The 14,913-nt window shown below is 45.8% G+C and overlaps 1 protein-coding gene across 1 annotated transcript in view; it reads right to left on the bottom strand.

The window, feature by feature from the left end:
* Positions 1-1,580: 1,580 nt before the first annotated feature.
* The window catches only part of LOC109426683 (calcium release-activated calcium channel protein 1), a 122,983-nt gene continuing 109,650 nt past the window's right edge, over positions 1,581-14,913 (bottom strand). Inside the window, exon 4 of the mRNA XM_029869673.2 lies at positions 1,581-2,681. Coding sequence (XP_029725533.1) covers positions 2,157-2,681 — 525 coding nt within the window. The 3' untranslated portion in view covers positions 1,581-2,156. The remainder of the gene's footprint in view (positions 2,682-14,913) is intronic.

The raw sequence follows: 14,913 nt of genomic DNA, 5'->3' as shown, positions 1-14,913 counted from the left end.
AAAACAGGAGAGAAAAGTAAAGATTTTTCATTGTACATCTCAGTTTTGTTGCAAAATGTACAAAATACAACTCAAATGAGATGCAAAATGAATTCCTTACTCTTTCCAGTTACAAAAACGAGCTTGTGCGGAAAAGTTAAACGTGCATGTTACCGAAGAGTTTTATCAAATATATTTGTATCATACTGATGAACATAAACAAAATAAGGACCATTTTGGAATAAGCTTCTTATGAATTTTGAATGACAACTATTAAAAATTTATTCGGAATTCTCATATATTCGACGTATATTGGAAAAACTTCCCAATACTAGCACATACTTCACAGTGTTTGACACTTTGGTGCAGCGCCATCTCTACTCCAGCACAATAAATATTACAGTTAAATAACATTCAGCAGAGAAACGAACACTGGCCAGGTAGATGCTGTCAGTTTTTACCGTAAGGAAGCGATATACGGCGAGTGCGCTCGGGATGGAATTAAAATGTACATTGCTAAACAATTTTATCCACATGAAATTATGCCACACAAAAATGAATGATTTTTTTTGAAAAGTGATTTAATAGTAACAATGTTCTTCCTCTAGTCCACTGTTCTTGTGTGTTATGCTTCTGATGATTCAGTTCACTATTTTTTCCATCATTTTACAGTCCGGATTCGCTGGTTGGGTCACGACTGCGCCCCGATTAGCGAATCGTGTTCGTTCGTTGGGGCAACTGACAACTGATCAAAATGCTCTAGACACACGCAAGTGACGAGAAATACGTCAAGGAACACTCACATACTTGCGCAAACGTTCTGTATACAGGAGCTGTGATGCGACGGCGGTCAGACGTCAAACTCGTTTTGACATCTATTTTGACATTGACAGTGATTTTTAGTTGGGTTTTGCCCCAACCAGTGAACATTCAACCATCGAGACAGCCCATCTAACGAGCTCTCAACGATCGAATCGTCACTGTACTGAGTTATCTGAAGCAGATTTCAGTTCGAACCTTTCAATAGGTCCTATCTGCATTGGAGAGGCTCTCTTTATTCACTTTCTCTTTCAATTGTTGCAATGTAATGGTACACTTTTCAACTACTTTTGCAGTACAAATTAAAAGACGATTGATTTGACCATCGTTCTATGCAAGGTGATAATCATAATTCAAATGAACAGCTGAGATGTTAACGGAAGAGAGGGAAACCAAAGAGAGCCTCTTTTCTGCAAATAGGACAGCCTTGCATGTTAGTCCGATGTCTAGTGTCGTGCTTCCCTCAAAGAGCGATTATCTCACTGAAAGCATTAAACGTGTCCGTGTTTTAACAACCCTTGGGGGCTATCATCTTATGATTATTTTGTCATTTCCATGACTGCTTTTCGGCATTTGAAAACTAGTCTAGTTACATTTTCAGCCTGTTTAGCCCTCTAAGAATCAGCCTTAAGCTTTCAGCAATTTCAGTTTTTATGTGTCTTAGCTTTCCATAAGCAATTTATTCAGAACACTTTGTTTTCATTACAGTAAAAAGTAATGTTCGTTTAACCCGATGACGGCAATATGGAACTTTCGGATATCTGTTCAAATCCAATGCACAGTTTCATATAAAATATTTGTTTATTGTTTGTGATTTTCTTTAAATTAGTGGATTTGCGGTTTTGGATGACGACACTAAATATTTTACAACCTGCGCAGGCGGTTTACTTCAAACCTCTAATTATACGATTATGTGTTTAGAGAACATCATCAAAATTATACATACGCATATCTTCGTTCTTGTGATAAAGAGAATATAACAATACGTATAATGTATAAAATCATCTTCGTTTGCTTTCAAAGTAAGGTAGAAGCTCATAATAAATTTACTTAACGACGTGGTCTAACTAAGGGCTATAATATGTCTTTCGTTCACTTGAAATAAGCGCATAATCACAATATTAGTAGGTGGCTTCTGGGAAACGGGAAACAAATAGGAAATGAGGCTACTTTGATCCGAGGTGCCTTAAACTAGATTACTTTGACGAGTATAAAACAAAAAGAACATAAAGATCGACTCTGATAAAAAAGAAGATTCAACAAAGGTAAAGAGTTTCAAGTAACTACGGTAAAACGAAAAGAAATCACAATCACAGATTCACTCGCACGTTGCGGCGTCCATGGTTTCCATGGTAGGATCAAACGATCTGCACGGATTGGTACGGTGGGCCGTGATGGTGGTGATGATCCAGGTGGTCCTGTTCGATCTGTTCCTTGAGCATCTCCAGCTCCCGGATGCCGGAAACGGTTACTTCGTATTTGTGCGTCATGAGCGACCGGTAAAAGTGCAGCGCAAAGGCCACGAAAATGACCAGCACTGGGATGAGGACAATGCACGCGGACCAGGCCGCCGTCGTGTTGAGGTCGTAGAACTTGACCCAGCAGAGGATGGCAATTTCGAACAGGAACAATATCAAGCCCAGCAGGGTCGAGAAGGCCCACGCCGTCTCGATGTACCAGTGCAGGCGCTCGTGGGGCGATTCGTTCACCAGCGAGATACTGTGCAGGTTGCATACGGTTTCGATGTTCGGCAGGATGCAGGTGCTGATCATGAGGGCCAGCATGTGGACCGCCACCAGCAGAGTGGTGCAGATGGCGAACGCGATCAGCATGCTGGGCGGAACGGTGGTGTGTTCGTCTAGTTGGACCTCGACCATGGCGACCTGGAAGGAGCAGGAGATGAAACATGTATGTTTAGTTAGGTTGTGACATATTTGCGATTAGTGAAACATGGCTAAACTTCCGATAAAGAAGTCCCTTTCCAAGATTTTGACACCGTGATGGATATGGAGGGGTTATCTTGAGGATCAATAAGCTCCAATCCTTTTATAATATATATACAGTCGAACCTCCATGAGTCGATGTTCCTTGACTCGATATCGACTCATGGAGGTAAATTTTTCCATACTGAAAAATAATTTCTGGGTTACTATGATGGCCCTTCTAAAAAGCTTCCTAAAGGATTTTTGTTCCACTACTCGATATTTCCTTGAGTCGATGGTCCCTTCAATATCGACTCATGGAGGTTTTACTGTAACTGATTTACACCTGATGAACGGCACTGAAATGGGCTGCCAAACGGTGAATCGATAAGGAGAGCGTCCAATATAGCTCTGGTCCTCACAAGTTCCTACCTCATGCCTCCACGGGTCAAGCGACGACAAAGACCGCCAGCTAAGAGTTGTGTGCTTAGCTAGTAGTGCAGCCTGGGCACTGTTGTCCTTCAGACTTCAGCTAGATTAAGGAGGTACGACCCGAGCGTCTGTTCACCAAGGAGGTGCGGCTTAAACAGCATTTGTTCTGGCATTCAGCGGCTGCGTTAGAAAAGCCGCACCACGCCCAGCTAGATCCAAGGTGGTAGCCCCATCAGCGTGGTCGCCCCAGTGTTGGTTGGGACGTTAAACAGAACTGGCACGATGGCCCTCCGGCGAGACAGGAGTGTTGGCGTAGGCCCAATAAGCCACCCGTAAAAATCCCCATTGCGAATAACATAGGAGAAAATACGACTCGATACAATCGGCAAAGACCCACGCGACGAAATAAGGACTACGATTGGAAACTTGGCACATGGAATTTCAAGTCACTAGGTTTCGCAGGATGTGCCAGGATAATCTACGACGAACTACATCCCCGCAACTTCGACATCGTGGCGTTGCAGGAACTTTGTTGGACTGGACAGAAAGTGTGGAAAAGCGGGCATCGAGGCTACCTTCTACCATTGCTGTGGCACCACCAATGAACTGGGAACAGGATTTATAGTGTTGGGCAAGATTCGACAACGCGTGATCGGGTGGCAGCCGATCAACGCAAGGATGTGCATGTTGAGAGTTAAGGGCCGTTTCTTTAACTACAGCATCATCAACGTCCACTGTCCACACGAAGGGAGACCTGATGACGAGAAAGAAGCGTTCTACGCGCAGTTAGAGCAAACATACGATGGTTGCTCGCCGCGTGACGTGAAAATCGTTGTCGGCGACATGAACGCGCAGGTAGGAAGGGAGGAAATGTACAGACCGGTAATCGGGCGAAACAGCCTGCACGCTGTATCGAATGATAACGGCCAGCGATGCGTAAACTTTGCAGCCTCCCGTGGTATGGTAGTCCGAAGCACCTTCTTCCCCCGCAAAGATATCCACAAAACCACCTAAAGATCACCCGACCATCAAACAGAAAACCAAATCGACCACGTTCTAATTGACGGTTAATTCTTCTCTGATATAACCAATGTTCGCTCATACCGCAGTGCGAATTTAGATTCGGATCACTACTTAGTAGATGTAGGTATGCATGCGCTCAAAACTTTCGACGGTTATTACCACGCGTCGAAGTCGAACGCCGCGGCTCAACATCGAGCAACTGCGTAACGTAGAAGTGGCTGAAGACTACGCGCAGCAGCTAGCAGTGGCCCTACCAACGGAAGAGGCGCAGCTACACTTGCTGATGGTTGGAGGGACATCCGATCCGCCATAGGTAGTGCCTCGGCTACAGCACAAGGTTCCACGACTCCGAATCACAGAAACGGTTGGCGAATGTGAACAGTTGAAAAACGAGAAGAATGCAGCATGGGCGAGAATGCTGCAACACCGTACGAGAGCGAATGAGGCACGTTACAGACAGGCGCGGAACAGGCAGAACTCAGTCTTCCGTATGAAGAAGCGCCAGCAGGAAGAACGAGATCGCGAAGCGATGGAAAAGCTGCGAAAGTTCTACGAAAATCTGAACCGCTCGCGCAGAGGCTTTGTACCATAAGCCGACATGTGCCGAGATAATCACGGGAGTATTCTCATGTGCGAGCGTGAGGTGGTCGAGAGGTGGCGGCAGCATTACGATGAGCACCTCAATGGCGACGTTGCAAACACCGAAGGTGGCGTGGTAACAGATCTAGGACTACGTGCGCAGGACGAAAGATTTCCAGTCCCTAACCTCCAAGAGATTGAAGAGGAGGTTAGCCGGTTGAAAAACAACAAAGTCGCTGGAGCAGATCAACCAAGTGAGCCACTAAAATACGGTGGAGAAGCACTGGTGAGAGCACTACACTGGGTCATTACCAAGATTTGGGAGGAGGAAGTATTACCGGAGGAGTGGATGGAAGGTATCCTGTGTCCCATCTACATAAAGGGCGCGATCACACTACGTAGCGCTGCCTACAAGATACTCTCTCATATTTTATGCCGCCGTCTATCACCGATTGCAAGAGAGTTCGTGGGGCAATATCAGGCTGGATTTATGGGAGAACGCGCTACAACGGACCAGATGTTCGCCTTCCGGCAGGTGTTGCAGAAATGCCGCGAATACAACCTGCAAACACATCACTTGTTCATCGATTTCAAATCGGCGTATGATACAATCGATCGAGACCAGCTATGGCAGATTATGCACGAATACGGATTCCCGGATAAACTGATACGATTGATCAAGGCGACGATGGATCGAGTGATGTGCGTAGTTCGAGTATCGGGGACACTCTCGAGTCCCTTCGAATCTCGCAGAGGGTTACGGCAAGGTGATTGTCTTTCATGCTTGATGTTCAACATTGCGTTAGAAGGTGTAATAAGGAGAGCGGGGATAAACGCGAGTGGGACCATTTTCACGAAGTCCGTTCAGCTGCTTGGTTTCGCTGATGATGTTGATATTATAGCTCGTAAATTTGAGACGATGGCGGAAACGTACATCCGACAAAAGAGAGAAGCCAGGCGAATCGGATTAGTCATAAATGTGTCGAAGACAAAGTACATGATGGCAAAGGGCTCCAGGGAGGAATCTCCGCGCTCGCCACCCCGTATTTATATCGACGGTGATGAAATCGAGCATGAGCATGAGATGACCGTACAATTTGTAGTTGCTACTCCGTTACTGACCAGAACAGGCAACATTGCACAGGGATCCAAATGGATGGGGCCTAGGTGTAGCTTTCCATCCTCAATGTGCAATTTTGAAGGTTCAAAACTTTATATTGTCAGTACCGGCGCCGGGCACGTCCTTACGGTTATCGGGGAAGGGAAGGAATGTTGGTGTGACATCCGTTGCTACTAGAGACCGTGTGTACCTCCGCATCCCCACGGTTGTCACAGGAAGGACGTTTATTAGTGGGAAGGGAAGGGATAGAAAGTTACATAGATCTGGATTCACATTGGTAAGTGATGTAAGCTATGCAACCCTTGATATGATTTAATCTTCCGCCAGCCGACTGTCGGAAGAATTCAATAATTTTATCGTATGTTTGTGTATTAAATTTAATTATATACCGGGTATGAATATTTTTTTAACCACGCTTATGTCGGATCAACTCGTAATAACGCACGTTTTAAGCTTATCGTTTCTCAGTCAAAAATATTGGGCTTAAGGTTTCAGTGGAATGAAATGCTGAGTTTGTTTAATTAACGAAAGAAACGGAACTTTATTTAACTACGTCTGTACACTTCGAATTCAGTTTTACTTCTGATAAAATGGCGCTCCATGCGCAATGATGCTGCTGCCACTAAAGACCCTCGAGAAAGAGGATGCAGCATAAAGAGTACACCTAAAAAGAGGTGTAGCGTGGCATGCTCGTTGTATATATCAACACTCCTCCTCAACGAACATTGCCAGCCTACGATGATAATCCCATCATACGTGCTAGTTTCTGCAGCTTGATTGAACCCACCGGTTTAGTGAGCACATCAGCCACCATATCCTCCGTTGGGCAGTACTGCAGCTTTATACTTCCGTCTTCACACAATTGCTTCACGAAATGCTGCTTCACTTCGATATGCTTGGAGCGACGGCTCTTCCGATCCGACTTGACAAATTGGATGCAGCTCTGATTGTCCTCCATTACCGTAACTGGACCTTCGACCTGCTCTCCCATGTCAGCCAACAAGCTCCGCAGCCAGATTAGCTCCTGACTAGCTTCGCTCAACGCCACGTACTCCGATTCCATCGAAGACAATGTGACGCAACTTTGCCTCCGACTGACCCACGATACTGCTCCTCCGGCGTAGTTGAAGACAAATCCGGTCGTAGACTTCCTCGTACCCGCGTCGCCGGCCCAATCGGCATCCGAATAGCCGACCAGCTGTCCACCTGCGTCGCCGTATGACAGTTTCCACTCCTTCGTTGCCTTCAGGTAGCGAACAACACGTTTTGCCGCCACCCAATCCGCCTCGGATGGCGAACTCACTTTCCGGCCTAGTATCGCCACACTTGCTGCTACATCCGGCCTGGCACAGACGGAAATGTAGAGCAGCGCTCCAACGAGACTCCTGTACTCGTTGTCATCCGACAGTTTTGGGCTTTCATCCTCCGAACTGGCGAAACCTTCTTCCATTGGCGTCTTTGCTCTCTTCGCTTCGCGGAGACCGAATCTATCCGCAACCCGGTCGATGTAACCTCCTACTGAAACACTGTACTTTCGGTCATTGCGCTCAATCTTCAGCCCAAGAAAGTCACTAGGCTCCCCAAGATTTGTCACTTCAAAGTACCGCTTCAACTGTTCATACACCGAGTCAATTTGAGCTTCGTCTTCACAGTCAATCATAATATCGTCTACGTATACCAACAGATACACACGCTTCCCACTAACCACTTTGGTGTAGAGACACGGATCGGTAGCACTCTGTTCAAATCCCATTTCCACAAGCACACTATGCAGTCGCTGATTCCAGCACCGCGCAGACTGTTTGAGACCATAAATGCTCTTCTTCAACCGACACACCATGCCCTCCCTACCCTTCACTGCGAATCCAGGCGGCTGCCTCATGAAGATTTCCTCGTCCAAATCGCCGTACAAGTATGCCGTTTTCACGTCGAAGTGCTTCAACGGCATTCTCCGCTTGCTTGCCACGGCTAACAGCACCCGCAGGGTAGTGTGGCTAGTCACCGGTGCGAATATCTCGTCGTAATCGATACCGTACTTCTGAGAGTATCCCTGAGCCACTAGACGTGCCTTGTATTTGGTGATCCCGCCGGCCGCATTCCGCTTCAGCTTATAGACCCAGCGACAACCAACTACCTTTCGTCCTTCAGGTGGATCGACGAGCTCCCACGTTCCGTTCTGCTGGTGAGATTTCAGCTCATCCACCATCGCCGCTTTCCACAAATCCTGCTTTTCACAGGTCACCGCTTCCTTCAACGTCTTCGGCTCAACTTCGTCCGGATCCAGCGATCCCGCAGCAAACAACTCTTCGATCAATCGTCGTGGTGGAATTCCCTTCGTAGACCGACTCGAGCGACGCGCTATCTCATCCAATGGGAAGCCATGGAAGGATCCGTCCCCGTCGGAAACATTTTCGAACGAGTCGTTGTGACCCCTGGCTTCTTCAAACAGCTCTTCGTCTTCTTCAGCCGGATCCAGCTGGCGCCGCCGCTCATCTTCAGATGGCCACGTCATCGGTACTTCCAGTACTCCTCCTGTTTCCAGATCCTGTCGCTGAACAGCTTCCGCCGTAACGCATTGCTCTAGAAATTTGGCGTCCCTACTGATCGTTATCATATTCGTTCCAGGGTTCAAGAAACGATACGCCTTCCGACCGTCAGCGTAGCCAACGAACACCAACTTCTCCGCTTTGTGGTCCAGCTTGCGTCGCTTTTCATTCGGAATGTGCACGTACGCTTCCGAACCGAAGACTCACAAATGTCCGTACGATGGTTTCTTCCCGTGCCACAGCTCGTACGGTGTCTTGGTCACGACGGACGATGGCAGACGATTCTGCAAGTAATTTGCAGTGCAAATCGCCTCGCCCCAGTACCGCTTCTGCAACTTCGACTCCGCTAGCATACACCGAAGCATCTCGACAAGATAACGATTCTTCCGTTCCGCGACGCCGTTCTGTTGCGGTGAGTATGGCGCCGTCACTTCGTGCATAATACCGCGCTCCGCGAAATACTTACGTAACGAGTTACTCATATATTCGCCACCGCCGTCCGAACGAATCTTCTTTGCAGAGTATCTGTACGCACATATCTCAATACGAGCATGAGAAAAGTTGGCTATGAGCACATGAAAATTCCTTGAGCTTTGAGACTCGCGATGTTGGTGCACATCACATTAGCATTGCGAGTCTCAATGAGACATCTCAATGAGACAATCGATGCGAACTATGGTCCACTGCTGGCCTGCATACTCTCGCAGAAAATTTGACGCTTGAGCGGTGCCGACACCTCTCAAACGTCAAATTTCGTGTAAGAGTAAGCAGGCCAGTATAAATTCGTGTAGTGGACCATACAATTTGTTATTTGCCCAACATCACCGCGGTGCACCGGTTCGATTTCCTATCGCAATATTCACTAGGATGGAATATCTGGAAGATATCCCGCTACGCTTGCGGGTTAACGTTTTCCGGGGCGGTTTAAAAGTATGCTGGGGCAGTTTTGATGCAGCCAAAATTTATTTTTGGATAGTGAATAGTGGTAAGAGGAACAATCTTGGTAGGGACCTCTTCCCCAGTAACGTACTAAACATCCATGAGTCCATATTACACAAACAAGCACGCTGAACCTGTAGTACGCCAGAGTGATGTGCTTGACATAGCTCCTAAAGAAGGTTATACATATCGTCTTGGGGGTACGTTGCCATTTCAATCAATACAATCAACATCAAAATTTATTAGAACCCCAAATAATCTAGACATTTCCTTCGAATTATCGAGCCCATTAATTGAATTCCCGGAAAATCATCGATCTCGATATTTCTGTCTTAAATCCGAGGTGAGATCAGGTTTACAAGACCTAATCCGGGCCTCTTAAATGGCCTCGGTGCAATTTGTTCCTAACTGACAAACATCTCAATGAGACGAGTCTCACGAGACGTCTCATTGAGGCACGTACACTAGATTTTTCATGAGCATGCTATGATCTCAAATCGCACAAATTTGCTTGAAACGCATTTCAAACAAGCGCATGGCACACTGTCTCATTCATGTATACATGAGATTTCAGACACTCTGCTTCTTTGGAAAATGTCCGAACTGATTCTTCACCAGACTACAAAATTCCCGGATCCGCTCTTCAGCTTCCGATTTCCGCCGCAACAGATACACGACACTGTACCGCGAAAAATCGTCCACGAGCACTATATAGAACCGGTTACCACTGGGTGTTTCTTCTTCCATCGGACCACCCAAGTCTGTGTGCACTAAATCTCCCACCGCGCTAGATTTACTGTCCGATACTTTTGGGAACGATTCACGAACCATTTTCCCCTCACAACACGGACCACACACCGATTGTACTTCGCAAGGATCGATTTTCAATCCATGTCCAAGATTGTCCCGCACTATTTTGTCCACTGCCTGCACATCACGATGTCCGAGACGCCGATGCCACAGATGCTTGCACAAGGCGGAATGCTTCGGATTCACAAGAAATGCCTTTTCCGGAGCCTGCTTCAAGTGGTACAATCCTCCTTTTCGTTGACCAACTAGCACTGATTCTTCTCCTTTCAGGATATAACACTCCTTTTCTTCGAACAGAACCCGAAATCCCAAATCTGTGATTCTACTCACCGACAGCAGGTTGCCAGCAAGGGACGGCACGTGCAAAACGTTGTCGAGCCGCACTTTCGTTTTCGCACCATCCCCGTTGAACGAGACGAGCTTACCCGTACCGCTTCCAGACGATTTGATGGATTTTCCATCCGCCAGACAAACCGTCGTCGCTTTTGATTCATCGACACTTTCCAACAACGATACATCACTGGTCATGTGAGCCGTTGCCCCCGAATCCAGGTACCAGAAACTCGATCCGTCGGTTCTTCCCGCTGCCAGACACACTTCGAAATTGGATTCCGATTTGACGGCCACGTTTGCCTTCGCGCGATCGGACTTCTCCTTCTCACGCATGTCCTGGGCAAACTTTTTGCAATCACGCCGAATATGACCCGTCTTCTTGCAGTAATGGCACAAACGTTCCCTTTTCACTTTCGGTTTGTCTGCACTTTTCCACTCAACGGAACTGACCAACGCTTTATTGTCCCCGCGACACTCACTTTCGACGCGACGTCGACCCTCATCAAGCAGCTTACCTTTAACAAAGTCCACTGTAAGATCTGCATCCGGGCGACTTTCAAGTGCAACAATTAACCCATCGTACGACCGCGGCAGACTCGACAACATTAACGCGACGAACCAGTTGTCTTTCACTTCTTCGCCGAGTGCAGTCAGGCGAAGCCGCAATGCCGTCATCTGCTTCAGATGCTCGGCCATGCTGCCATCCTCTGCCATACGCATGGTAATCAGCTGACGCACCACGTGAATGATGCTTGAGAGAGATGAGCGCTCGTGGTAGTCCTTCAGCGCATCCCACATCTCTTTCGCCGTCTCCTTCGTCATGACATGAATCAGCTGCGTGTCCTCCAATGCCAGACCAATTAACGCCTGCGCCTTCTCGTCGTCCGAGATCCAGGCCGCATCCGCGGTTGTCGGTTTCGGATCGGTGACCACTTTCAGCAGCTTCTTCTTCGTCAGGAGCAAACGCATTTTAAACTTCCACACCGCGTAATTCCCGTCGTTTAACTTTTCGACCGTCGCTTTTGTGTCCGCCATCTTGTTTTTCACAAGCACTCCCGACGACACTCGACACGAAACAAAACGATTTTACCGGTGCTTCCGCGCTACAAATGTCCACAAAACTCACGCACTTCCAGCGCTAACTGGGCCAATAACCTATTGGGCTTAAGGTTTCAGTGGAATGAAATGCTGAGTTTGTTTAATTAACGAAAGAAACGGAACTTTATTTAACTACGTCTGTACACTTCGAATTCAGTTTTACTTCTGATAAAATGGCGCTCCATGCGCAATGATGCTGCTGCCACTAAAGACCCTCGAGAAAGAGGATGCAGCATAAAGAGTACACCTAAAAAGAGGTGTAGCGTGGCATGCTCGTTGTATATATCAACAAAAAAAAGGATGCAATTCCGTTTAGTGTTACTGCCAATGCTGAAAAACCAAAACCCGCGCCGTAGCTTTACGAGAAAACTGGACAACTAAACAACTAGAATCGTTGCTTTTGAGTTTCATCTATGTTCTTGTATTACTTTTTTCGCGTTCCCGTGTTAAGGCCCGTTTAGACTATCTGATTTTTCGGTCTGATTCGAGCGATTTGAGTGACCTTTGTTTACGATTTCATAAATTTTTTTCGAGCAGTCACTCAAATCAGACAGACAAATCAGATAGTCTAAACAGGCCTTTAATAAGATTGCGGATAATAAAACCACAGACAAACAGACGTAACACTCTGATGATTCCCATCGTACACCGATTTAACGGTCTTTTTCAAAATTTGATAGTTGGCCAACTGCCTAACCGTGGCGCTCGCATAGTTTTTGTTCGAGTTTGACGTTTGCTCACTACCGCCACCTAGTTGGTGGTCAGCCAAACATTGTCCCTTTAGCATTGGGCGAATAAATAGAGGTAATAAACTATAGAGGGAGAATGTCGCTGGCGTCGCCGCCGCAACATCTCTTGCTGGCGAAGATAGGGAGGGATATAAGTGTCAAAGCGAAAAAGTATGCAGTTTGACAGATAGATACCCGGGATGTTTGCGAACGAGAACAAAGGGAACAGCAGCGACATTCGTCCTCTATAGTTTATTAACTCTATTGGCGAATATGTTTCCGTGACTATGATTTGAATCGAAAAAGGTTCGAAGAGCTACGTCTGTTTGTCTGTGATAAAACCGTTGTACATATTTATTATCCGCGAATGTTCGCAAGGCGTAATATAAGTTGAAGGTGTGATGAACAGAAATACATTATCGTAAATGTTCGAAAAAGCAATCGAAATTATGGAACTCGGCACGAATAAATCGACGCGGAAAACGTGGTCTACTTGTCACTGTATCGTACGATAATCTTGACCTTTCTAAAGAAAGAGATACTTCGCCATTTTGATCGCTGATTGCCTGCTTGTAAATCTGAAATAGAAAAAAGTATTAAATTGTGATACGTTCTCCACTGTTATATTTTTGTAAATTGTTATTTATATATAGTTTAAATTTACCTCCATCTCTCGAAACAAACGGTATATTAGCAGTTAAAAAATAGAATAAAAATAAATAAATAGTGTAAAAAAGTACACCAAATCTTGATCCTGGAATGTTCCTGCATTTAAATAAACCAGGCTGGAAAATAGCAAGATCAAAACTTGAAATGGTAGATCTTACACCGTAACGCACAATTCCAAGGTGATCTACCCACGTTACGGGTTTCGACGGTCATGAAATCGAGGCGGTTGAAGAATTCGTGTACTTGGGCTCACTGGTGACCACCGACAACGACACCAGCAGAGAAATTCAGAGGCACATTGTGCCAAGAAATCGAGCTTACTTTGGACTCCGCAGAACTGTACGATCGAATAAAGTTCGCTGTAACACGAAATTAACTATCTACAAAACGCTGATTAGACCGGTCGTCCTCTATGGGCACGAAACAAGGACCCTAAGTGCAGAGGACCAATGCGCCCTTGGAGTTTTCGATCGAAAGGCGTTGCGTACCATATACGGCGGAGTGCAGATGGAAGACGGGACTTGGAGAAGGCGAATGAACCACGAGCTGCATCAGCTGCTAAGGGAACCAACCATCGTCCACACCGCGAAAATTGGGAAGCTACGGTGGGCGGGTCACGTCATCAGGATGTCGAATAGCAACCTGACTAAAATGGTTCTCGAGAGTCATCCGACTGGTACAAGAAGACGTGGTGCGCAGCGAGCTAGGTGGGTCGACCAAGTGGAGGACGATCTGCGGACCCTACGCAGAGTGCGGAACTGGAGACAAACAGCCATGGACCGAGTGGAATGGAGACGGCTACTATGTACAGCAGAGGCCACTCCGGCCTTAGCCTGATCAGTAAGGTAAGTAAAGGGCTCACATAGATAGCAATCGTTGTAACTGTGGTGCACCATGTTGTATGGGAATGCCCCGGATACGGTATTTCCAGATCCGATTTATGTGTATCCCTAAGGGCCCGAGTGAAAACAGAAAAGGAAGACATTAGAGATGTGTTCGGTAAACTTGATTCTGAGAACATGGAGCTTGTGTAAGACCCAAGTAACCACAAGCATTATATCATAACATTAATTCAATCGTATAATAGTTTAGCTAATGCAAGATAACTTTTATTTTACATCTGTCAAGTAATGAAGCGTTTAATCTACATTATGAAAGCATTGAAGCATTACTAGATTTTGACAGTTCTGTAAAGTTCTATAGGGCCGTTGTTTAATGCTTAATTGCATTACCATGTTAAAAGCTTTATAGCAATCAATAATGCAAGCATTTATTACTTTATATATGCCTTTACTAAAGCGTCCATCGTTGTAAACAGAAAAATACCCCTCTGTTCGAAAAAAATCTGTAAACATTTTTGGAAACAGAACCATTCCCAAGTAACCATGACGCTGGATATAGAGCATTAATTTCGCTTTATAGTGTATTATATGACATGCGATATAAAGTTGTTTTGTCATATAGGCACCATTAAAGTAGGTTAAAAGTCGAAAGTGGCGCTACTATTGTTGATTTAAAGCAAGCTTTAATGTGGTGATTGCTAAAGCATATAAAATGCTTGCACCATATAGCTAATGCAATCAAATCGTATGGAATGCATACTTAATGCATCATGTCAAAAAGAGAAAAAGAATGTTTTTCATTTTTCTATCTATTTTTATCTTCTCATACCTGTTCCGATACTCTCACTTTGATGTTTTTTATTGTATTTCGGGAATTGAACCTAGACTGCTGAAACTGGACCTCGATGAAACTCGGACGCGCTAACGCTGTGTGCTACGACACCATGTATTTTGCACCTGGAAAAATGTGCAACATAAGGTAACGTATACTTAGCTCGTGCCTTATTGAGTTGTGTTTTCAGCAACTCTAAAAAATGTGCTGGGGTCTGAATGCCATCAGTTATCTTACTCTCG

This window comes from Aedes albopictus, chromosome 2 (assembly GCF_035046485.1).
Source record: "Aedes albopictus strain Foshan chromosome 2, AalbF5, whole genome shotgun sequence".
NCBI lineage: Eukaryota > Metazoa > Arthropoda > Insecta > Diptera > Culicidae > Aedes > Aedes albopictus.
The sequence above is the reverse complement of the archived record's forward strand: the minus strand, read 5'-3'. Positions and strand labels throughout refer to the sequence as shown.